The sequence below is a fragment of the Panthera pardus genome, unplaced genomic scaffold (assembly GCF_024362965.1).
Source record: "Panthera pardus isolate Hobbes unplaced genomic scaffold, ASM2436296v1 HiC_scaffold_12, whole genome shotgun sequence".
Classification (NCBI taxonomy): Eukaryota; Metazoa; Chordata; class Mammalia; order Carnivora; family Felidae; genus Panthera; species Panthera pardus.
Genome location: NW_026526677.1, coordinates 60,369,584 through 60,394,479, shown reverse-complemented (window position 1 = coordinate 60,394,479; position 24,896 = coordinate 60,369,584). Strand labels below are relative to the sequence as shown.

The following is a 24,896-nucleotide window of genomic DNA, read 5'->3' as shown; positions in this document are numbered from 1 at the left end:
ACAGAGGGCCAGCTGAGGGGCCTCTACTCTGGCCTCACCAGGTCTCCTACTTCCAGCCCTTCTACCCACACTCAGGACCTGCTCAAGACCCGGCCACCCACATCCTCCGGGGCTAAGCCCCACCGCCCTTGGGATCAAGTCCATGTATCTCAGGCTGGCAGCAAGGCTGCCATATTCTGACCCTGTTCAGTCTCAGCCACGCCTCCTGAATCACCCCACACTCCATACCCCCCTCTCTTCACCTAGTCTAACTGCTTCTCTTTTTTCCAGGGCCCACCTCCCTGACTCCCCCGCTGGGCCAGCGCTTTCCTCCTCACAGCACTGACCAGCTAGGTCGGTCCTGCTGTCTGTCACCTGCTCTGCCTCTGTGTCCCCAGTGCCCAGGGCCTGGCACAGTCAAAAGAGCGGCCTGAGGGGCACCTGGGTGGCTAAGTCTGTTAAGCGTCTGACTTGGGCTCAGGTCATGATCTCACGGTTCGTGAGTTCAAGGCCCTCGTTGGACTAGGTGCTGACAGCTCAGAGCCCGGAGCCTGCCTCGGATTCTGTGTCTCCCCCTCTCTCTGCCCCTCCCTCACTTGTGCACGCGCCGTCTCAAAAATAAACAAACAATGAAAAAAAAAAACTTAAAAAAAAGTGGCCTGAAATCAACCAAAGTGCCTTCTCCAAGACCATAAGTGGAGGGTCCAGGAGACGCTGTTGTCAAATTTAGTCTCCTCATAAATAAAACATGGCTGAAGGGAGAACAGAGGGAAGGGCTGGGAACCCGGGAGGAGGGCCAGGAAGAAGCCAGCGGGAGCCAGAGGCCTGAGAGGACAGGCGAGGCCCAGGCGAGGCCTCATTGCCAAGCCCCGCTGAACTTCTTCCCCTTGCTCTCACCTCTGATACCCTTCCCGCCGCAGGAGGCCCATGCCTCCCTACGCCTCCCTACCTTAACAAACTTCTCGGAGGGAGCAAAGCAGCCCACACAGAGAGACACGAGGATCCAGCCTCGGGCATAGCTGCTCTTGGAGGGGTTGTGAGTGAGCTGCTTGCTGATCTGGCAGTAGATCTCATCCCTGGGCGGGGCAGCAAGGAAGGGAGACTGCGTCAGAAATGAGCCCGGCCCCTCCCAGCTACAGGTGAGATACCCTATCTTGTCCTCTCCTGCTTGCCCCAGACCACCCAGGAGGAGGCTGCGTGGGGCCAACTGGGGAAGGCTGAGCCCACGGCTCTGCGGAGCCAGTGAAGAGGGCCTTGCTTTGGAGTCAGGCTCATCAGGCACGAAACATGTTCCTGACTCTAATCCAGATCCGCAGTCAGGGCCCCATGATCCAGAGCATGGTGCACATCCTGTTCTGGGGCACAGCAGCCACAGCCACCGGTGATCACTTTGATGAGAAGTCCAGGCTCCCTCCCTTCCTTGTCCCTCACCAGCTGGGTGGCCTGGCCAGGGGAGTTCACCTCTCTGCACCCCTCCCATAGTCATGACAGCAGGTACAATTTCTACTGATGGCAACCAGAAGGGCAGAAACAGCCAACCCATCTGGGGAGTTTCTCCGGGAGATGGAATGGGCAGGGGATTTGACTTACCCTTGAGATATTTCTGTAATGTTTGAATACAGTATTTAAGCGGACTTGTATTACTTTTGTAATCAGATCAAAGCAATTAAGGTAGTTTTTTTGTTTTCATTTTAAAGGAAAACTATAATACCTTCTTTACAAGATTTCTGTGAAGAAAATGAGCCAAGGCTTGCTTATAAAGCACCTGGCACAGTGAATAAATGCTAGCTGTTGCCTGCCTGTTCAGGGCCAAGGACAGGACCTCGATGACACAGTGACCACCAGGGGGCACTGCTGCTCTTCCCTCTCAGAAGGGCGGGACTGGGCAGAGAAGGATGGATAATCCCTTTCAGTGGTGCCCGGATCTTCAGAGGCCAGTGTCACTTCAAAATTAATTCTGAGGTTGCTAACTTTTTATCACGACAAATAAGGTCGTTTAAAACACACCATAACACAATCTGCCCGCTATCTGTATCACCGTTGTTTCGTAAAACAAACGTAATACTAATATTCAAAAAGTAGAAAGGGTAAAAATCTCAGAACAAAGAACAGTCCTTTAAATAAATCAGATTTAGATTTAGAAACTTCCTTATTTTTCCCATCTCATCACAGACCAGTAAAGACTTTCTCACCTACAGCTAGGAGCCAAGGCCAAGAGAAGGCAGGGATTAGCCATGGGCCCTCAGAGATGCCACACCCAGGCTTCTGCCTCTTGGCTCAGGGCTCCTGGCACTATGTTCTCTAGGACTGACAACTTTAGGTCTGATGGTGAGATAACTAGGAGGCAAATTCTTGCCCTCTCAACACAGCTTGGACAGCTACCCTTCCTTCCTGGAGGCAGGTGGCCCTGGGTCCCTGACTACCTCTGGTGAGGTAGTCCCTGGCCTCCAGCAGCAATGAAAAGATGCCTGACTGGAAGGCAGGAAGTCTGGGAGGCTAGTGATCCCTGGCAAGTCTCTTCCCCTGTCCGGACCTCAGTTTTCCCATTGGTCAAATGGGCTCAACGCCCCACCCAGCCCCATCCTGCCACCCTCCCAGCCAGCATGCATGAGTTCATGGGGTCGGGTCTCCTAACCGACCATCTTGTGCAGATAGAGTCCTCAGAAAGTCCTGTCTTCCCTCCACTGACCTAGCAGACTTGATTCCTTTATTGCTCCTGGTTACTCTTGGATCATCCCATCTCCTCCCCAACACCCCAGGGACCCGAACAAAGACCTTTCCCGGGCCTGGGCGGGGAAGAAGGCACTCACGGGATTCCCAGGCATGCTAACCACCGTAACCCTGCACACAGGCCTGGGTTGGGTGCACCAAAGGTGAGCTGGCGGGAATAGGTTATAAGAATATAAGGAATAGGCAGAAGATGCATCAGGTAATGAGCACAACAGGTGCCTTGCCATGTACCAAGTGCCTGCTGCGTGGGTCCTATCTTACACACTCTCCCGAGTTTGATCTGCCCATAAGCCTATTAGGTAAGTGTGATTATTATTCCCTCTTCACAGATGAAGAAACTGAGGCTCAGGAGATGAAACAACTCTATCAAGGTCACATGACTAGCTAGCAGCGGAGCTAACCCCAGGCCTGTTCGGCTTAATCTGTTACCAAGGTGACAAAGCCACAACTCAGCCACCAAAAGCCTTTCAGGGCCTCCGCACTCCAGAGACTGTGGGATGCCTCCCACCAGCCGCTCCTCAGGCACTGACCGGAGCGCTGGCCGCAGGATGCCATTGCCGATGATGAAGTGCAGCTTCTCCAGGTTGGATGTGGGCCGGTCCTCCAGCATGCTATTGCCCTGCACAGTGGACTCCCCGTCATGCAGCCTCTTGGTCACCTGGGCCAGAGGGAGGGGACGAGGCTTGACCCAGGCAGGGTCAAGTGAGGGGCCCTGCCTCATGTCTGAGTCTGCCCACTCCCCTGGAGAGCAGATCCTGAGAACAGCCACATGAGCTGGCTCCCCACCACCGTGAGAGCCCCAGCCCTGTCCTACCCCCGCCCTGTGCAGAGCTGACGGGTCCAGACAGCTGGGCAGCACTGGCCTGGTGCCACACACTGGGGACAAGGTTCCTCTGCAGTCTCCTTAATACCACCCTCCACCCCCTACTCCAGGGAAGCCCTTTCAGCCAGGACAGGGACCTGCTCTTCTGACTCGTAGCGGGACCCCAATCTCTCCACACAACCCTGACAGCCAGAATACACACCCTGGGTTCCAACCGCCCAGTTCTCTGTGAACAGCCCCAAGCCTGGGTTCTTACAGACGTGTTTCTCCTCTCTGGTTCCACACAGCCCACCGTGCCAACCTGCACCCTGCCCAGAGTCCCGGAGCGAGAGCAGGGAGTGGCAGGAACATGCCCCTGCCGGCGGGAAGGCCCAGGAGATCCTCACGTCTATGGGGCACCCACAGGTATCATCCCATGCCATCCTCTCAGGAACCCAGGAAAAAGCAGGCATTTCCCCCTTTGGGCCTTTCAGATACCCAGCGGCGGAGCCGGGATTCCAATCTGGGGCTACGTGCCTATAGGACTGGATTTGAGCCTCAGGTGGGGAAGAGGACAGTGGCAGTGGCAAAGCAGGCTAGGGAAGCCCTGAGGAGGAGCCTGAGTCTACTGTAGAGGGGCCTGGGCAGGCTTGCTGGAGGAGGTGACTCCCAGGCAGAGAAGGAGGAACTTTAGGCAGAGGGACTAATGTGTGCAAAAGTAGGGATACGCGGGAGCCAGTCCCCCTGTGCTGTAAATGCCTGGGTTAGTGTCTGCTGCTCTCCCAGCCTGCACATTCCTGGAGCACAGGGCCAGGGCGGTGCTGCTCAACAAAAGCGAGGTGACTGAGAGTTCAAACAAACCGTTACTGTTAATGCCCATGGGCACGCCCACTCACAGAGAAGTTTGAGGCATCTGAAAGGTCCTTGGGTCAAATGCAACGGGTCCCTGCCCTGGCAGGAAGTGTCCTCCCTCTCGCCATCTGCCTCTCACCCTCCCCAGCTCTCCAGTCTCCTCTTCTGGGAAGCCCTCCCTGATCCGGCCCCAGCCTATGCTCCCCGCCCTCTACTTCGCACTCCTGTCTGCCCACTAACCCCCGACACGGTCCAGCCCAAGCCCCTGGGAACAGGCCACATCCGCTCCCTTTCCCACTCCCCGTGGTCCCCCCCCAGCTCAGTCTTGCCCCACCCTGGGCCTCCTAAGGCAGCCCAGGGTCTGGTCTAACCTCCTCTGTCAGTTTGGACTTCTTCTTCAGGGTCAAGTGCACCAGCTTGTGCCTCATGCTGCTCTTCTTCTGCCCCTCCGGTAGCTGGGCCTGCAGGAGAAACAGGGGTCAGGGTCAAGCACCTGGGCCCAAAGTAAGGACAAGAGCAGATGACAACGGAGCTATGGCTAGCGGGTTGTGCGCCTCCACTCTGACGTTTACGTCCGCACTGCCCCCCACCAGCCAGCTGATGATGGGAAAACGGAGACCCAGAAAAGTGCGGGCGCCTGCCCAGTGCCTCCCAGTGAGTCAGTACTGGTGCTGGCTCTGACTGCAAGGCCGTTGGTTCTGCTGCATGGCCTCATTCCATCACCATCCACGCCTTACAGTTTACAAAACGTTCACACGTTTGTTCCCACAAGGGGACAGAGGATAGTGGGGGTCAGGGAGGTGAGGCAGAGGCAAATTTTAAGGGCTCCTTCTGCTGAGAACCCTGAGGATGGGGATGCGGGTGGCCCTCCCTACTGGCCTGGGAGGGACATGGATGAACGGGGGGTTGGGGGGGGGTGGTAGCTGGGCCTCACCTCCCCCTCGCCCTGCAGGGCCTGCAGCTCCCTCTTGTATGTCTTCTTGCCCAGGGTCTCGTAAATCTTAGTCATCACAGGGATCTTCTCACTGCCGTCGCTCATGGCGGTGTGGTACTTGGGCTCAGGGAGGTCCCCCATGAAGCGCAGGATGGTGATCCAGACCGCCAGGGCCGCCTGGGGCAGAGCGTGTCAGGGGGCACGGGCACAGGGTACTGCTGAACCATCAAAATGGCCTGGGGGTCTGGGGAGAGGGCTGGAGAGGGCCACAGGAGGGCTACGGGGCCCGGGGTACCAGGGTGAAGTCAGCCCTAGTCCCACCCCCGGGGACCTGCCATCTGGGCGCCCGCACAGCCCCAGCCCTCACCAGCTGGTCGCCCTCGTCATCGTGGTACAGCAGCGGCTGCCTGAGCGGCCGCCGGGTATAGGTATGTGTGGTCGTGCCCTGGAAGTAGGTGGCAGCGAACTTGGCGAATTTATACTCAGAGAGGTCCTCCTCATCCTCATCAGGCAAGGGCAGGGCTGCGTCCAGGTCCTCCTCCACCATCTCCCTGCGCCCGCGCTCCAGGTCCTGAGGAAGCCAGAGAGGTTCCCTGCCACGGACCAGACTCGGGCTGGCCCTGCGGCCCCCCAACCTGTCCCTGTGGGGCCAGCTCTTCCTCCACGGGGTGGAACACTGCCATCCTGTTGCCCAAACAGAGCCTGGCACGTGGTAGGTCCTCGGTACACGGATGAATACAAGTTTGTGAATGAATAAAAGTTGGCCCTGGAGAGGGACAGTGACTGGCCCAAGGCTGCATGGCGAGCTGCTGGCTGGACAGGTCAGGGGCTGCATGGGCCATACGTCTTACTGCTGCCCTTTGTGCCCAAGGGTCAGGGGGACTTTAAGGCAAACAGGCACAAAAGGACGGAAGGCCTGTCCCCAGCCTGGTACCTCGAAGCCACTAGGTGCTTGGCCCTCCTGGCCTGGCAGGCCGCCTGAAGTCCCCAAGAAGCCAAACATCTTGTCCACCATGTCCGAGTGGTTGATGGGCTCATGGCGGGCTCTCTCCATCTGCTCCAGGAGCTCCTTCTTGCGCCGAGCCTCCTCCTTTTCCTTCAGCTCCCGCTCTGCATCCTCACGGGCCAATTGGGCCAGGCGCTCCTGGGAGTTTGAGAGGATACAGAGGAGACGGCCTCGGGGAGCACGCCCTCCTCAGGGAGCCCCGGAGAGCCCCCGCAGCTGCCAGGCCTCAGTCCCGGCCTCCACCCGGGCCCTCCTGACTGCTGGGAAGGACTGAGCCTCCAACCTCTCTATCCTCGGCCCCACCCCGCCCAGCCCTCAGAATCCAGTGCAGACAGATGCCCAGCACTGGGCCACAGAGAAGCCTTGAGACAAGTCCAGAGTAATCCTGCCTGCCCGTCAGGGCTTAGCTGGGAACCACCTCTTCCAGGAAGCCTGCTCATCCCTCCCCCGCCGGAGGGGACCACACCAACCCGGAAATCCCACAGCTGTTGGGTTGAGGCTCTAGACCAGCGCTGTCCAATAGAAATATAATGCAAGCCCTGAATGGAGTAGCTTTATTCAAAACAGTAAAAAGAAATAGGCGAAATCTATTTTAATAATATATTTTAGGGGTGCCTGGGTGGCTCAGTCGGTTGAGTGTCCAACTCTTGATTTCAGCTCAGGTCATGATTCCAGGGTCATGGGATCGAGCCCCACTTTGGGCTCCGTGCTGAGTGTGGAGCCTGCTTAAGATTCTCTTTCTCTCCCTCTGCCCCTCTCCCCCACTCGTGAGCTCTCTCGCTCTCTTGCAAATAAAAAAATACGTATATATTTTTATTTAACCCAATAGTTCTAAAATATGTCAACACGTAATTAATATTTTAAAAATAGTACTGAAATACTTCATGTTCCTTCTATTTTACTGTCTTCAGAACCTAGTATACATTTTACACTTAGAGCCCTTTGCCATTTCAAGCACTCATTAGCCCCATGCAGCTGAGGCTCCCGTACTGGGAGCTCTCGCTCCGGCTCTGGCTTTTTATCCGTGTTATCTCCCAGCTAGAAAAGGTGATGGGCATGGCGCCTCTTACTCTGGAGCCACGGCCCCTTGTCCTCAGGCCTGGCACGGGACCAAGCACCCAGTGCACGGATGAAGGCAGGCTGTGTGGACAGAGGACAGATCGCCAGTGCTGTTGAACCAGTGAATGGACATCTGAGGTCTGGGCCACTCAGCTCACCTGATGCTTGCGCTCGGCCTCCTCCTTGGCCTTCTTGGCGCTCATCTCCTTCCGGAGCTTCTCCTCCTCTGCCAGCCGCATTTTCTCAGCCTCCAGACGCCGCAGGTACTGAGGGAAGGGGCAGCCAGGTGGGCACCGTCACAGTGCTTCCTGCCAGCTCTGGCCCGCGCCACCCTGAGTTCTGGGACCGGGAACGACTCTGCCAAATAGTTTGGCAGACGGGGAAACTGAGGTACCTGGAACTCCCCCAGGTCACACAGCAGGTTGGGGACATCGGTGGCTCCCGAAGCCAAACCAGCTTCACCACAACAGTGACTGGGCCCCGGGCCCTGCCGTTGGCTGGGAGGATGGAAATGAGGGGTCGATCCCAGCTGTGTGCATTCCCCACAGGAGGCATGGTCCCAGGGCCCCTCTGCAGGTGTCGGTGTAGGGGGGACCTGCCTGCCCGATGTGGAGCAGCACCGCTCAGGGCACACAAGAGCTGTGGACTCACTCGAAAGCCCTCACCTCGGCCCTGAGGCGCCGGTGCAGCCTGCGGGCGATCATGCCCCGGGCGTAGGCCTGCACGGTGAGCACGGCCCAGAGGCGGTGGCGGAAGGCCTTGCGCACCAGGTAGGCGCGGCAGCGGGCCTGGAACCCGATGATGCGCCGGCGGGCCAGGCGGTACTTCTGGTGCAGCTTCCGGGAGCGGTGCAGGGCCTGCAGCCGCAGGAAGCCCAGCCGCATCTGCAAGGACACGGACCGGCTCGGAGCCTGCCGCCCCGACCCCAGGCTGACCCTGGCCACAGGACAGTCGCCGCGCTGGGCTCCGCTCTGACTGGCGTGCCCCAAAGCTCTGTCTTCTCTCGGACTAGGTCTCCCCCAGAGTTAAGCTCTGTTTCCTCGCAGACAGAAGTTTTCTAGAAAGAGGACTTGGCTTCCCTTGAGGGCTTCCCTTGAGGGCTTCCCTTGAGGGCGCGCCCCCCCCCCCCCCCCCCCCCCCCGCACCACCACACACAACGAATCCCCGTCCTCAGACCAGGAGCTGGTCTCCTTCCTGTCTGCCTCCCCATCCCAAGGTCCGGACTGCAGCCCGGCTGCTCTGCAGAGACCCATGTGACACACCCGCCACCAGCCTCCTCCAAGCTAATGGCCCAGGTGCTCACAACCCATCAAAACACTCCAGAGGAAAAGTGTCAAACTTTGCTGACCAGATGAGAAAAGCCGCAAGAAGCAGACTTGGACTTTGGGCTGGAGGAAGGGTAGGGGCCAGCCAGGGCAGTGGCAGGAGGCCAACCAGGCCCTGGGCAGGGTACGTCCTGCTGCTACAGCAATGGGGCCAGGTTCAAAGGCCTCGCGAGGCAAAGAGCAGCCCCCTGGGGAGGCTCACCAGCTCATAGTTCCTCCGGCAGTTGTGGCCCCGCCAGTGCCTCTGGATCAGTGTGGCAGCATTTTTCAACTTCAGGAAGTTAGATCTGGAACAGCATACAGAAGGATGTCAGAGGAGAGAAATAGTGCCCAGAGGCAGCCAGGGTACTGGTAGGGTTTGGAATCAGGAGAGTAAGGCTGAGCCCAGCTCTGTCTCTCCCAGCCACATGACCTTGGGCAAAGGCATATAACTTCTCTATGCCTCACCTTCCTCGTCCGTAAAATGGACACAAAAACACCCGCTCTTCCTGCCTCCTAAGTTTGTCACATATGCCTATTAAGGTAGGCATTTAGGAGGTATTTACTGAATAAGTGAATAATAATAAGTAAATAAGAAAAAGACTAAAAGCTTGGATCACTGGATCACTGTGAACATTATTTATTACTAACTTCCCCATTTTAGCGATGACGAAAGTGAGGCTCAGTGAGGTTGGGACAAGAGCCCACGTCTTCTGACAGACTCTGAGCAAGCACACTGCTGTCCCTTGCACACGTGAGGCAGCTTCTATAGGATGATAGTCACCTTTGACCTGATGGAGGACAAAGAGACCACACATCACACAGCAGGTGTCTGCCGAAGGCAGAAGTAAATAACGGAGGGGAGGGTGGGTGTGTCAGCGTGTGAGACAGTCAGCGAGCCAGTATCTGGATGTGCATAAGCAAATGAGCAGCTGTGGGAGGGGATGGACAGATGGATGCACAGAAATGATGGAAGAGCAGACGGCGAGAGGGAGGGGGTAACCAGATGAACTGCTAAAGGGGCAGGTTGTGGGTTTTTGTGGAGCCGCAGTCACACTCCAGAGTCAGCCCTGCCCGTGTGCGAAGTGTCACAGCTGTACACACGCCCCTCACCTGGAAAACGGGACACATGCTGTAATTTACGAAACCTCAAATTTCCTCTTTGGGAAACTTCATCAGGCACCCGAGACACGGGACTGTCCGCGTGTGTGCCTCGGGTGTCCACGTGTGCTTGTATGGAGGGCAGTGGACCGTGTCACTGGGCGTATGTGGCACAGGTAGGTGGGTGTGAGTCACGTGTCCGTGCGTTCATCGGTGTTAGCATGATCGCGTGTGCATGGCATGCATGTGCCACGTGCATGGCGCGTGTGCATGGCGCGCTCGTTCCTGTGTGCGTGTGTTTACTCCTAGTGTTCATTCAGGGGCACAGAGGTAAGCCAAACACACACACATCTGTATGTGAGCCGAGGTGGGCGAGCTGGTCCCGGCACTTACCTGTCTTTGAACCCCCGGATGACTTTCTGCAGGAGGATGACTCTGTCGGTGATGGCCTTGTCCCGTTCCACCTCCAGCAGCATGTCGTGGTGGTCCTGGAGTGCAGAGCTCCTGAGCAGTGCCCCCCCCCCCCCCCACTTCACAGTCCGGGGCTGAGGCTGCCCCACACAGGCCCTCCCTCCCTTCCCTCAGAGCTCCCTGCCCTGCTCTGGCCCCATGGGACAGCCTCCCACAGACGCGGCTCTTGGCTGTTTCCTGGAGGCCTGGCGGCAGGGTGGGACAAATGGAGTAGGAGGAGCTTAACCGGACTGGAGGGGTCAGAGAGCCTATCATTCACACACAGGCTTCATCCCTATGGCCATCTCTGCCCAAGCCCCCACTCTTCTAAATGTTTACTTATTTTGGGGGATGGGGTGAGGGTGGAGAAGCTGAGAGAGGAGAGAGAATCCTAAGCAGGCCCCACGCTCAGCATGGAGCCCAACACGGAGCTCGATCTCATGACCCCGAGACATCAAAGCTGAAATCGAGAGTCGGACGCTTAACCGACTGAGCCACCCAGGTGCCCCCCACACCCACGTTTCTAAAGGTCTCCGTCACGTGGGCACCTGACCTGGGCCAGACCACTGCCTTGTCACTCCTGGCCTCTGTCACTCCTGCTCTGGCCCTCCCTCAGGGAAGAACCCTCTTAAAACACAAATCTGATGGTGACCTTAAAATGACACCTCGGTTCCCAGGGTCAAGCCTGGTCTTCTGCCCGGTACTCAGGCCCTCCATAACGCAGGCCCTGCTGACTTCTCTAGGCCTCTCTTCTCCTCACACCCAGGCCCCCAACCCTCCCTCCAGTTAGACAAAACCTCGGACATTCAATACAGATGAATCGTTGTGTCACTCCATGTGTCACCGCAGTGCTAAGTGCTGGGATGGGGCTGCAGTGAACAGGCAGACTGGGGCCCTGCCCTGGGGATGCTGAGCCTCATGGGGGAGCCACACGCATCAGATAATCCCAGACCACCTCACTGTGCACAGGGCCCAGCAGGCTGTCTGGAGGAACGAATGAGAAGTAGGTGTCTAGGCTCTCGAAACAGTGGCACATTTCTGAAGAGCCCAGGGAGGTGAGGATGGGACAAGGACGGTCCTCAGAGCTCTCTGGACACCATCGTGTTGCCCGCTTTCCCTCAATTCCCCACACAGGCTAGAAGCCCTGCTTCCGCTCCAGGTCAGTGCACCACCTGGGCAGCTCACTTCTCCTCTCCCTGAAATGGGCGTAGCAGTCCTACCTCCTAGGGCTGCTTCGAGGACTACACAAGGTCATGGATAAAAATGGATAAATGGCCCTGCCTGGCACAAAGGACGAGCTTTCCGGATGGCAGTAGTGATTTGCACAGGCAGGGAACAGTCGGCAAGGTTTTCTGACGAGGGGAAAAAGGCTCTGGGAGATGAAGGGACTGGCCCACAGCCCCTCAGCCAGGGCGGAAGTAGACCGTCAGACCCCAGATTCTCTCCTGCTGGGGCTGCCTCCTCCCTTCCGTCCTGTAGCTCTCCCGCAACTGCCCGGGCCCCACCCTCCCAGCAGAGGAAGCAGCCCTGCCCATCACCCAGGACAGCCAGAACTCGAGTACTGCGGAAATGGAAATGGGGAAGGCGGCGGGCCGGGAGCTCACACTGTCCCTGCTGCAGCTGTAGAGACACGGCCAATTCCCAGCAAGCTCTACCCCAAGGCCAAGACACCCGCGGCCCAGCTTCCGGCTCCCAGCCCTGCCCCCTCCCAACTGCCCCATCCCGAAGTCCAGCCCCACTGAGCTCCAGGTGCTGCTTAGGGAGGGTGGGAACAGGCCTCGAAGAGAGGACAGAGGGGGTGGCATGTGGTCTGTCATGGCCCGGGTGAACCCTGCCTGGCAGGAAATCACAGGAGGGGGCCTAAAGATACACTCAAGAACCCCACCCCCTAAACACATCCCATTTTACAGCTGGGAAAACGAGGCTCAGAAAGAGCCAGTGACTTGCCCAAAGTCCCAGGGCGGGCAGGCAGCCAGCCACAGGGTCCTGACTGAATCCAGGCCTCCCTGGTGAGCCACCTCTGACCTCACCCCCCAGATCACAGATGGTCTTAAAATCCATTTCCCCTCCCCCACAGAGGAGGCCGAATCCCACGTCCCCATCACAGACTGCAGAAGACCACCGAGGCCCAGCATAGACCCACCTGACAGAACTCTACAGAGGCCCCCAGGACCCTGACCCTGCCGTGATGGGGAACTCACATATCCACAAGACAGCCAGAGACAGCGGCTATGCTCACCTTCAAGAAGATCTTGGTTTTGCCAATCTGCCAGTCGTCATGGGTGCCCAGCACAGCCTCGGCCATGCGTTGGCATGTCCCCCGAAGGTCGTCCTGGGGGGTGCACAGGGAATGGGCAGCCCCACCAGGGAGTGACAAGGCCACCCGAGTGTCCCTTCCAAGACCAGGAGGCAGGACTCTGCTCCAGGTTTGCACCAGACTTGCTGTGTGACCCTGGCCGGGTCCTGCCTTCTCTGACCCTCAGTTTTCTCCCTGGCTGGGCAGAATGACCACAAAACCCTCTCCCGTGTCTAACGTCCGGGGCGCACGTGGCAGCCCTGGTCTCGTCCACTACATCATGTGTGTGAAGTCCATGCCAGTTGAGCCCCCGGAAGCCCTCTACTGGCTGATCCCCTATCTTCCCCACCGTACCTGAGGCGGCCGGGCTGATGTCACGCCCAGCACTCTGTGCCAGTGAGAAAACCAGTGCCCCTGCCCGGCCCAGAGCTGGGACCCTCCCTTCCACCTCCTCTGCCCCCCCGCCCTGTACCTGCTTGTAGGCCGGCTTCACTCCGGGCAGCAGCACCCGGTACCGCTCTACAAACTCCACGAAGCTGTAGCGGATGGGGTAGCCGGCCCGGCGGATTCGGATGGTCTCCATCATCCCTGAGTACCGCAGCTGGCGCACACACAGGTGCCGGTCGAACAGCTGCCGGGCACGGAGCCAAGGGCGTCAGCACCGGAGGCTCCTGCTCGGAGCTCGGCCCCACTCGGCCTTTTCCCAGCCACACAACAGATGAGGAGCAGCGGTGGGCCGACCCTAGATCTGCAGTTTGAACTCACTTAACAGCACAAAATGAGACCCTCGCGTGGGACGAGTCTCATGCTCTGGGGGCACAGAGGACAGACAGCTTAACTCCCCTTGGGATATCTTGAGGGGACTTCCCGGAGGAGGCGGTCTTTGCTCTAATCCTGTCAGGAGAAAAGGCACTGGAGGAGGCAGGGTGAACGGGTGCAAAGGTGTGGAAGCCTAAAAGTGCAGGACATGCTAGGGGACTTCACGGAAACGGAGGAAACTAATCCATGCCAAGGTTATAGTTGTGCAGGTGCCGGGTGCCTTGCTCAGCCCCAGGGGGTACCCTTCATATTACAGCCATGGTAGGTTTGCAGCTATTCAGACGACTTTCTGGCTGCTGGCAGTAAGGCGCCCTAAGGAAGAGACACTCTTTTCTCATTGTCACAAAATCATGTTTGTGACGGCAGCAGGTTGTAGAGGGACTGAGAGAGCCTCAGAGGTCAGGCTAGGGAGGCAGCAGGGAGTGACCAGGTCAGAGTTGCATTTGAGACCCACTGGCTCTCACTGCAGTCGGGATGGGGACTGGAACAAGGAGGCAGGAGACCAATGAGAAGGTCCTGCTGCTAACGTTCAGGTAACAGATGCTGAGGTCTGGGTCCAGAGAAGGTTCTGGAAGCATCTGAAAACAGGAGGGTGGGACCCAACTGCCTTGGCAATGCCCTGGCCTCATTCCCCCCAGACCTCCTGCCCTAAAGTGGGAGCTCTCTGTGACCCTCCTGCCCCTTCAGACCCAGTCCTGGGACCCATGGGGGACGGGCCAGCCCACCCTGGGAAATGTTTTCAGGCAGGAGGCAGGGCCAGCACATAGCTGGCTGGCTTCCGCCACCTGTTTCCTCTCCCTTTCCTCTCCCTCCAGGCACTTTCCCTGGCCCAGCCCTGGCCTCCCTCCTTCCGTCCCTCCCCAGACCCCTCAGGCCCCAGCTTCCCCCTGGGCCTCTAAGAGCTTTGTGGTAAACAACACCTCCCAGAGCTGTGGAAGGAGAGGGCCTGAGTGAGGGGTGGCCAGGCTCTCAGCTCTGTAGCGTCAAGTCCCTTAGCCTCCCTAAGCCCGCAGTCACACATCCCAGATGTGGAGCCATAACAGTCCCTCCTTCAGGTCCCTCTTTCACAGGCTATTGGGAAGGTTGAATGGGGCCATGGAGAGAATCCGGCCCATGCCGGGCACACGGAAGGAGCCCGATGTTATTCAGCAGAGTCAAAAATGAGAACCTTCCCAACCAGTCAGAGGAACCTGGGAAGGCTTCGAGGAGGAAGTGGTGGTTGCCAGGACCAAAGGAGAAGGGGCTTTCAAAGTCAGGGCCACAACAAGAACCGAGGCTGACTCCTAAGGGTCTCCATGCCTATTGCATGAAATTCCCCAGGAGATGAGCCCAGCTTAAAGGCGGTACAGGATTTGAACCTGTGTCAAGCCCACTGCAGAATCCAGGCTCTTTCCGGGGGACGTGCTACCTCCAGTAAATTGGAACCTGTTCTGTAAATCCCTCAGGTGCCCTGCCATTCCGCAAAGAAGACAAAGTCTCAGCCCAGCCCCTCCAGCTGCCCCAGGATGGTCCCTGGCTGCCCCAACCCGGGGACCAGAGTCACTTACCATGGGCTTCTTGAACTCATTGGGCTTGATGCAGCGCACGAAGAAGGGCTGGCAGGCACCCAGCGTGCGCATCAGCAGCTCCAGCGACCGCTTGAATTGGCTGCTGAGTGTGGGCGAGCGCTTCCTGGTCTCGGCGCCCTGGGGGGACGGACCATGGTGATGGGAGGGGCTGACCTGTGCCCCCTAGGCCCTCCAGGAAGGGAAGCAGGACGGGAGGTCAGCAGGCTTAGGGCCTGAGGGAGAGCCGCCCTGGCAAACGGTAGCCTGCTTTGGGGTTTTCTGTGACTGGCCTCCTCTGACTGGTGCTGGATCTTAGACGCACCCCTTGGGACGCCCCTCTGGGACCTGAGCCTGAAAGAACCCTGCCCCGGGAGTGGGGAGCCCTGGGTTCCCACAGGAGTTGCTGGATGACTCTGGGCAAGGCCCAGCCCCTCTCAGACTCCACTCTGCCTTGCCGGGAATGAATGAGTAGCCTAACTTGGTCACCTCAAGACACCGAGGTCCTCCCTCGAAATGGGTCAGACAGACCACCTCCTAGCTGTGTGATCTTGTGCAGGTCACTAAACAGCACTGAGCCTGTTTCCTACCCGGGAACAGCGCCATCTAACTAGTGGATGGGGCTGTGACAAGGGTGGGCACAGAGCTTGTCTCGGTCAACAGCAGCCTGGGAACCCATGGGTGTGTTGGCCGCTGCCCTCTCCCCTATGGGATTAGCTGGTCAGCAGCAGGCCCAGATAAGCCTCCTAAGAGGGCACACAGCTGGCCTCCCCCCAGGCGGCCCTGAGGCCCAAAGGCTCTGAGCTCCAGCAGCTGCTATCCGGGTGAGCAACCAGCCCCTGCCCTGTCGGGGTCCCCCTCTCAAAATACTGTGAAATGAAGCGAGGGTGCTGGGGGAGGGCCTGGTCAGCAAATAGGAAGTGGAACATCTCAGGCCAACACTGAGAGACCAGACCTAGAAATCAGACTCAATTCCAAAGTGTTTTGATGTTACTATATTCCTGCCCTTTCATTTGCATGAGAATTTATTCGCGAGCTTGATGAGGGCCTGGTCAGCAAATAGGAAGTGGAACATCTCAGGCCAACACTGAGAGACCAGACCTAGAAATCAGACTCAATTCCAAAGTGTTTTGATGTTACTATATTCCTGCCCTTTCATTTGCACGAGAATTTATTTGCGGGCTTGATGATTAATGTAAGATCATATATATTCAATGAGACGTAATTTTATCCAATATCCTATAGTACCAACAACCGGGGTAAGACGTGTGAGGTGTGGGGAGGGAGGCAGAGGCGTGTGACACATACGAAACTCAGACCATATGCCCCAGATGGAAATGGAGCTTGCCGAGAAACCACAAACACTTGCTTTTCTGAAATTTGCCATGGTTCCGTTTCACTTCATTTGGAACACATTCTAGGAGTTTTCCAAGGGACGTCGGGGAGTCTGTGTTGAGGTAGGGTGAATGTCAGGTCTGTGACACCCATGACCATCCCGGGACCTGATCCAGCCACAGCACCGGATGACCCAGGACTCAGGGGGGGAGATGTCTGAGGTGGGCTTTCCCCAGCCCGCATTAGAGCCCCTGCCCTGAGCACACACACAGCACACGCACAGACCCACGCCCACACCACACCCTCTCTTTGGTTTCTGTCACCACTCTGGAACTATTTCTTTCTGTCTTCCCCGTTGGGCTGTGGGCCTGGTGAGCACAGTCAGGTCTGCCTTGTTTTCTGCGGGGGCCGGGGGCCTGCCACAAGCAACAATCAGCAACGCTTCGCTGAACTGGCTCCTGGTGTCCGTGGGCTCCCAGAAATGTCTGCTTTCCAACTGCTCAGGCCAGAAATCTAGGCGCGGTCCCCAACTCCTCTTCTCTCATATCCACTGCGCCAAAAATCTTATTGGCTCTACCTCCAAAATAGATCCAGAATCTGGCCCCTTCTTTCCACTTCCTCCGTCATCAGCGGTCCGGCCACCAGCATGCTTCTCTCAGGTCACCACAATGAGCTCCAAACCGGTCTCCCTGATTCTGTCCCCCACACTCCACACCTCCCTCCAACTCTAGTCTCAACACAGCGGCCGGCTGAAGCTGTTAAAACACAAATCCATTCCTATCCGCCCAACACAAAGTCCTGCAATGGCTCCCGAGCCCCTCACGAGGGCTGACAGTGTCCTTCAGGGTCTGGCCCCAGTTACCTCTGGTCTCTCTACCACCCCGCCCCCTCCCTTCTAGCCAGCGCAGCCTCCTTGCTCTCCCATGATGCACCAGGCAGGCTCGGGGCTTTGCACCTGCCGTTCCTTCTCCCTGCAGTGCTTCTCCTCCAGATGCATACGGCTGGCTCCTCCACCTCCTTACCAGCTTCCCAGGAGGCCTTTCCTGAGCCCCTTATTCAAAATTGCAAAGCCCTACCACTGGCCTGTTTGCTTCCTCCATTTGTCTCCATTTTACATATCCCCATCTGACAACCACGTATTATGCTTATTCATCTGCTTATTAGCTATTTGCCCATTCTGCCAGAATGTAAGTTCCAGGAGGACAGAGGTTTTATTTGTTTTATCCGCTAGTCTGCCCCCAGGACGCAGGACGTTGTCTGGCATAGAACAGGCACCCCGTTCATGTTTGTGTCTGAATGAAGGCGCGTAAATGGGAGCCGAGTGTAGAGTCTACTCCCACTTCCTGGCTGCCGGGGTTTCTGATTCAGTTCTATCACACTGAGGGGAATGGCGGTCCCTTAGGATATTCATGGTTTCTGAGCTAATCCGCAGACCTTTGGAAATGGGGTCAAGGTGGGAGTGGAGAGTCCACAGCTCAGTGTTAAATGAGTCCACAGAGGGGATCCGAGGGGCAGACGCAGGAGCACGACGTGAGCAGGACTGGGGAGACGCAGGCAGGAGAAGCCACCTGCATAAAGAGTGAATAAGCGTCCGGTGGACTCGGGGCCCGGGGACGTGTGACTGGGGTTAGACACTAATCAGGGTGCACGATGCCCTAGAAGAATCGTGGTCCTCAAGGCTCAGCTGGTCCCTCCAGCAGCAAAGGCGGGGGTGGGGCTGCCCAGGGCCACTTGGGGAGGCAGACACAGGAGTCAAAGGATGGAAATTTGGGGGTCGGAGACAGGCACAGGACGCATGTTCGGATCACCGGAAGGAGGTGGTGTGGGCTTCTACCCTGAGAAAAGCATAGTCATCGATAAACTGTGACTGGATACTTCACACCCCACCAGACTGATTTCCGGGTCCCTTTTGCAGATCGATCATATCTCCAGCAATGACAAAACATATTTTCTTTCTGAGGGGCAATGCTCACAGAGACAGCATTGTGCAGTGACAAAGAGCAAAGGGCTTGAAAAGCTTCCCGTTAAAAATTTAAAAATAACAATAATAATAAAGAAAAAAAAAAAAAAAAAAAGCTTCCCGTTAGCTCGTGTGCGACTTTGGACAAGTTCCCACACCTCCCTGAGACAGACCTGGGTCAAATTCCTGGGTGTCACAAACTGTGTGACCTTGAGCAAACACCTTGGCCTCTCTGGGCCCCAGCTTCTCTACCTGCAATGGGGGGACCATAGCAACGGCTGCCAGGGCTGCTGTGGGAGTGAATGAGGTGGGACGTGTAAGTGGGTAGCTCCCAGCCTGGCCCAGAAAAGACTATACAATCAAGATCAAATTTGTCACTGCTGTGTTCTAACTCTGTGCTCCAAAACTCCCTCAAGAGTGTGCCATTTCCAGGGGCGCCTGGGTGGCTCAGTCGGTTAAGTATCCGACTTCAGCTCAGGTCACGATCTCGTGGTCCGTGAGTTCGAGCTCCGCGTCGGGCTCTGGGCTGACGGCTCAGAGCCTGGAGCCTGCTTCCGATTCTGTGTCTCCCTCTCTCTCTGCCCCTCCCCCGTTCATGCTCTGTCTGTCTCTCTCTCTCTCTATCAAAAATAAATAAACGTTAAAAAAAAAAAAATTTAAAGAGTGTGCCATTCCCAGAGGCCCCAGGGTCTTTCTCTTGGGCCTCCCCACAGTTCCTCAACAAGTGGGTTCTAGTCCCCAGGTCCAGGGGAAGAAGTCCCAGAACAGGAAAGGTTGTGGAGAGGCTCCCAGATAGATGCTTCCAGGTGCTTTGGAAAGAGAGGAGCGGAGGTAGGAGACGAAGTTCAGTGGTCTTGCAGGACTGCCTACGAGCAGGAGGAAAGGCTGGGCCTGGCAGGGGTAGGCTGGGGACCAGCGGAGAGGAGGAAAGAGTGGGAAGAGCCCAGTGCCACAGCTATCCCATCAATTCTGCCACCCTGTGACATGTAGGCCTCGGGGTGGGGATGGCCAAGTGGAGAAGCTTCCGGTGCCTAGGGTCCCCACTCTGGTGGGGGCCCCACACTCGCCCTGTCAGCAGCTGGGCCACAGTGTTGGCTGGGAGGGGAGGGTCCCGGGGCCAACCCACGAGCAGAGGACAGAGGCCACTGTCCAGTCACACCCCCTGCTCCCGATATGCCAAACGCCCTTCTCCACTGCTGTGGCTTTTGGGAACTGTTTGGGAACTCTATGAGGCGCTCGGCAGTAGGGGGATGCCAGACATGCAGGAAGGAAGAGAGACTCAGCATTAAGACCAAGTGTGGGAGGACATCGGTACTAGGCAGAGAGGAAATTGAGGGTTGAGAAGAGGGGAAAGAGAGGCAAGGGGACTGCAAAGCCATGCTGTTGCTAACAGGTACCCCGCACCCCTGGGGCCTCTAAAGCACCTTAGGAGCCACAATCCGAAGCCGGTGGTCAGGACACCCCAGGGATGCTGTTCCAGGGCCTGAGGAGGTCCGGGGTGATGACGTTAGTCCCAGCTCCACAGGGTACTGTGACTTGGGGTGAGTCACCCCTCATCTCTGAGCTTCAGTCCCCCGTCTGCATAATGCAGAAAATACCACCTGCCCCTCCTGTCCTGCAGGGCTACTGAGGGATCTGGCCAAGTCGTGGACACAGAAGCACTTGGCAGGGCCTGGGGGAAGAAGCAGACCTGGATACCCCGAAGAGACTCAGGGGGGGACAGAAGACGTGGGAGACCTGGATTCGAGTCCCGGCTCTGCCCCTGGTTCACGGGGCATGCTGGGCAAGCCCTGTCTCTTTTCCTAGGAGTCCGTTTCCTCCTTTAAGAAACTGAGATAGCCACAGTTCACACAACTCAAACAACAAAAAAGCAAAACCACTCCACAAACCACTCCACAAAAAATAAAAACACACTCAAAAAAAAAAAAAAAAGAAAGAAAGAAAAGAAGAAAAAGCCGGCCCTTTCCCCAAACCTCAGTGCCACGGGGGCCAAGGACACAGCCCAGCCCCAGGGGCTGCTGAGGCCTTGCCCGCCATCCACTGGCCCCAGACAGGGGTCTATTACCTTCACAGAAGCTGCTGACTGGCGAAGAGTGCCCGATGAATAACCACAGAGAAACTATAACAGGAACCACAGTGCAGGGCGAGAGGGGGCAGGGAGCAAGGAGAACGTGGTGGGTCAGCAAACAGAGCAACATCCACCAAGGAGAAAGGAGGCCCCTCAAGGCAGAGGTCTGGGCCCCTGGGGCCGGGGCAGGGCAGGCGCCTGGACAGGCACCGAGGGGGCAGCGGCTCTGCCCTCCCCGTGAGTCCCTCTGTGCGCCCTTCAGGAAGCCATGGGACAGGAAGAAAATGTGAAATAAAAAGGCATACCATCCTGCAGGAAACAGCACTCTAGGGACAAAGGAAATGCCGAGGGTGGGAAATTCTGCACCCCTGCGTGGGGCCCAGGGCTGGGGCACACAGACCCTTTGTGTTTGTTTCTCTGAATACCCGCATCCATCCTTGTCCTTGAGGCTAGATGTGCTCCCTCCTCCCAGGCTCCCTGTGAGCTGCTGGGCATCCAGTTTGGGGCACCTGCCCAGTAAACCGTGTCCTGATCAGGCTCTGCTCTGTGACCTCTCATGTCATCCTTCTCTGGGCCTTGTGCCCTCCCCTGAGTTGGTATAGCAGGAGGACCAGATAGGAGGATAGTGGAGGTCCCGGGTTTCTCCTGGAACCACAGCAAAGCCCTGTCCCCTCTCTGTGGCCAAAGGTGCACAGGGGAAAAACTTGCACAAGGGTGGGCCGAGGTACAGGCCTAGCTTCCCGGGGAAGGGGTGGGGGGGGCCCTTCCTGCCCAACAGAGACCCCGCCCCGACGTTACCATGGCAACATCGGCCTGGAAGATCTGCTTGATGAACTTGTTTCTGGAGGAGTGGACCAGCTGGATGATGTCTCCATGCAGGGTGTCCCGGTTCTTCTCCAGGAAGCCTGGGCAGGGGCAAGAAGCAGTCACACCTCGAGCACTCCAGCAGCCTCTTCCTGACAAGCCTCAGCGCCTCCCCAAATCCTCGCCGTCTGAGCCAGGAAGACCCTCAAACTTCACTGAGTTTAACCACGTCCATTTTCCGGTGGGCCACACCAGAGCCTGGAGAGGGCAGTGGCCTGCCCGACATCACAGAGAAAGCGAGGGGCAGAGCCAGACCTCTCTCTCCCTCACCACACAGCCCCCTCTTCCAGATCTGTTCAAAGAGATCTGGAAGGGCAGGAGACCTCGGCCCCCAGGTCGGGCAGGGATGCCTTCCCCAGTGAACCACCCAGTGCCCACAACGCCAGCCTTAGTCTTTTGAATGAAAGTATCAAAAGCCCTTGTTAATTACAGCGTGTCACCTGGAAGAGAACACGTGCTGATCTAGTTCCAGCTCATAGTACAGGAATTTAAAATACCTTGAATTTGCCCAGTGCACTCTGTTTTACCAAGGGTCCTCACAGCACTGATGCTCACAACCCCCCCTGTATTTGTGGGGTGGGCAGGGATTGTCTTCCCCATCCCACAAGGGTGGAAACCAATGCTCAGAGAAGCTGAGCTAGTTATCTAACACCACACAGCAAGCCATGAGCGGAGTTAAGACTTGAACGTGGGACTCCTGGCACCAGCCCGGGGAGGCTCCTCTCCACCATACAGATCCCCAAGAGGGCTGCTAGTCCCAGGGACTGAGTTAGGAACTGGTTAATGGCGGGGGTTGCGGGGGGGCTTGATAGGGCGGGGTGGAAGATGGAGTGCCCAAGGGCTGGGGATGCCTGCCTGGCGAGGAAGAACACTGCAGAGAAGCAGGACGCTTACCCCGTGGGACTCAGGCCGCCCTGGCTTGCAGACAGCACAGAGACCCAGGGCAGGGAGGCCCGCCTAGTGTCTGGGGAGGGGGGTGTCCCAGGAGGCATTCAGCAGAGGAAGGGTGGGTTTTGGAGTTGAGATGGAATTGCGGGTTCTAATGGAACGTCTCAGACTCACTCTGGGGCCCTAGGATGGTCCCCTTCCGGACCTCAGCCTCCTCATTTGTCAGAAGGGAATGAGGATACCCATAAGCTCTTGCTTTGCTTCAGATCACCTAATACCACCTGCTTCACAAATGAAATGCCGAATTAAAACAGTACTTTGCGAACCAGGAAACGCTGGCAGAATTGTTTAAAGCAGCTCAAAACTGGTTAGTGACTTTAAGCAAGTCATTTCCCTCTCTGTGCCTCAGTTTTTAAATCCATGAAGTAGTAATTTTAATTTTATATTTAATTTATATTTTTATATTTAATTAATTAAATTAATTTTATATTTAATTTTATACTTAATTTAGTTTATAATTTATAAATATAATTATAAATATAATGTATATTTAGTTTAGTTTATAATTTAATTATAGTTATAATTTTATAACTTTGTGCAGAGTCCACTCAATATTCTCATCTGTATTCTCAGCAAAAGCATGAAGTCTGACACATAATAGATCTCAGTGAATATAGGTTGAACTGAAAAATACAATCCTCAGGGTGCCTGGATGGCTCAGTCGGTTAAGCATCCGACTCCAGCTCAGGTCACGATCTCATGCTTCATGAGTTCGAACCCCGCATCAGGCTCTGTGCTGACAGCTCAGAGCCTGGAGCCTACTTCGGATTCTGTGTCTCCCTCTCTCTCTCTTCCCCTCCCCAGCTTGCTCTCAGTCTGGTTGTGTGTCTGTCTCTCTCTCTCAAAAATAAACATTAAACACACACACACACACACACACACACACACACACACAATCCTCTACTACTCCTAACAACAGACACATTTGTTTTCCCAAACGTCCTTCAGACGTAGCGTTGACCTCCTTTTTAACAGCAGGGTTGGATCTCACAGTCCAATAGTTGAAGGAGGGCTGGGAGCCTTCAGATTCCATCCCTTCAGGCTGGCTCACTGATATACTTATCAGTATATATGAGGGGTGCCTGGGGGCTCAGTCGGTTGAGCGTCTGACTCTTGATTTCAGCTCAGGTCATGATCCCAGGATCATGCTATTGAGCCCCACGTCAGGCTCTGTGCTGAGCGTAGAGCCTGCTTGGGATTCTCTCCCTCTCCCTCTGCCCCTCCCCGACTCTCTCATGCTCACGCTCTAAAATAAAAAAGTTAAAAAAATTTTTTTAAATAAAAAAACAAGGAAGTATGAAACCAACAGCTCTTTGCTTGTTTGTTTCGATTTTCACTGGCCTGAGACTGCACGTGGGACCCTTTGAGACACACACCACAGCCGATGTCCATCCAAGGACGGTCCTCTAGACCAGGACGGTAGGGGTGGAGCTGCAAGGGCAATCTGCGATTCCAAGTGGGGTGAACCTGACGTGTTCTGACTCTCTTCTTCACCTCTAGCTTTAAAATGAACCCAACTGTATGTCCCAGCCGCAAGGAGGAGGTATCCCCTTCAAAGCTTACACTTAGTCGTGTTGCTGAGAGTTTGGGTGAATAACAGGGCTGGTTCCAGGCCCAGATTTGCACCTAATGGGCCATGTCAGGAAAGACCATCAACTTTCCCTTCTGAGCCTCAGCTTTCCCATCTGTACAAAGGAGCACTAAGCCCACCCGAAAGAATTGAAAGCAGGGACTCAGATACTTGTACACCCATGTTGGTGGCAGCACTATTCACGATAGCCAAAAGGTGGCAACAACCCAAATGTGCATCAAGAGATGGATGAACACACACACACACACACACACACACACACACACACACACACACAGAAATATTATTCAGCCATTAAAAAGGAAGGAAATTCTGACACATGATACAACATGGATGAAACTTGAGGACATGCTGAGAGAAATAAGCCAGACACAAAAGGGTCAATACTGTACGATTTCACTTATAGGAGGTCAGAGTCAGACACATAGATAGGATATAGATATGATATAGAAACAGAATAGAGGTAACCGGGGCTGGGGAGAATGGGGAGTTATTGTTTAATCAGCACTTATTTGGGGTGATGAACAGGCTCTGGAAATGGATATGGGTGATGGCTGCACGATATCGTGAATGTGCTTAATGCCACTGAATTTTAGCCTTAAAAATTGTTAACATGGTACATTTCATATACTTCACCACAATTGATTAAAATCTCCGTAAGAAAGGAAGAGCACTGGGCCCAGTGTTTCCTAAGGCCCCTTCCCTCTCTGTATTCCCACCCCCGTTCTGGGCAGGAGAAGGGGAGGGTCAGAGAGGGCAAAGGAGAGGAGACCCCAGCCCCAGACAGCCCGCTTGTACCTTGGCTCTCATAGTAGACGACGCCTGCAAAGTGGTTGATTCCAAACTGAGTCTCATGGTTGTTCTTGGGGGGGATGTAGTTCGAGTTCAGCTTGTGCTGGGAGTTCAACTTATTCAACATGGTGGTGTCCGTGCCCTGTGGGAACCGAGCGCCGTGGTCAGCCCCCTCCCCCCCACCCCTCCCTCTCCCAGGTCCTTCTGCCTTTGCCGCCCCAGGCCTTTGCACCCCCTCTTCTGTCTTTCTCAGGAGCTCCCTCCCTTTATTGGTACCCCACACAGGAACTCTCTGGGCCTCTATTTCCCTATCTGTTAAGTGAATGGATTGGAACTACAGTCCAGTGTAGAAGATCTATTTCCCACAATGAAAGTCATGGGAGCAGTACCCGCCCCCACCCCGAGACACATTCCATGTGTGGGGCACCTATTCTGTACCAGCTATTAGCTTAAATCATCATT

At 56.1% G+C, this 24,896-nt stretch overlaps 1 protein-coding gene across 3 annotated transcripts in view; it reads right to left on the bottom strand.

The window, feature by feature from the left end:
* The window catches only part of MYO7A (myosin VIIA), an 85,384-nt gene that overhangs the window by 22,713 nt on the left and 37,775 nt on the right, over positions 1-24,896 (bottom strand). For all 3 annotated transcript variants that reach the window (XM_053900125.1, XM_053900122.1, XM_053900124.1), the window contains 15 exons: positions 24,441-24,576; positions 21,038-21,144; positions 14,880-15,017; positions 12,986-13,144; positions 12,457-12,549; positions 10,161-10,255; positions 8,890-8,974; positions 8,028-8,246; positions 7,521-7,628; positions 6,232-6,441; positions 5,665-5,868; positions 5,298-5,474; positions 4,735-4,824; positions 3,240-3,367; positions 929-1,055 (listed from right to left, as the gene is read on the bottom strand). In XM_053900125.1, the coding sequence (XP_053756100.1) occupies positions 929-1,055; positions 3,240-3,367; positions 4,735-4,824; positions 5,298-5,474; positions 5,665-5,868; positions 6,232-6,441; positions 7,521-7,628; positions 8,028-8,246; positions 8,890-8,974; positions 10,161-10,255; positions 12,457-12,549; positions 12,986-13,144; positions 14,880-15,017; positions 21,038-21,144; positions 24,441-24,576 (2,076 nt within the window). The remainder of the gene's footprint in view (positions 1-928; positions 1,056-3,239; positions 3,368-4,734; positions 4,825-5,297; positions 5,475-5,664; positions 5,869-6,231; positions 6,442-7,520; positions 7,629-8,027; positions 8,247-8,889; positions 8,975-10,160; positions 10,256-12,456; positions 12,550-12,985; positions 13,145-14,879; positions 15,018-21,037; positions 21,145-24,440; positions 24,577-24,896) is intronic.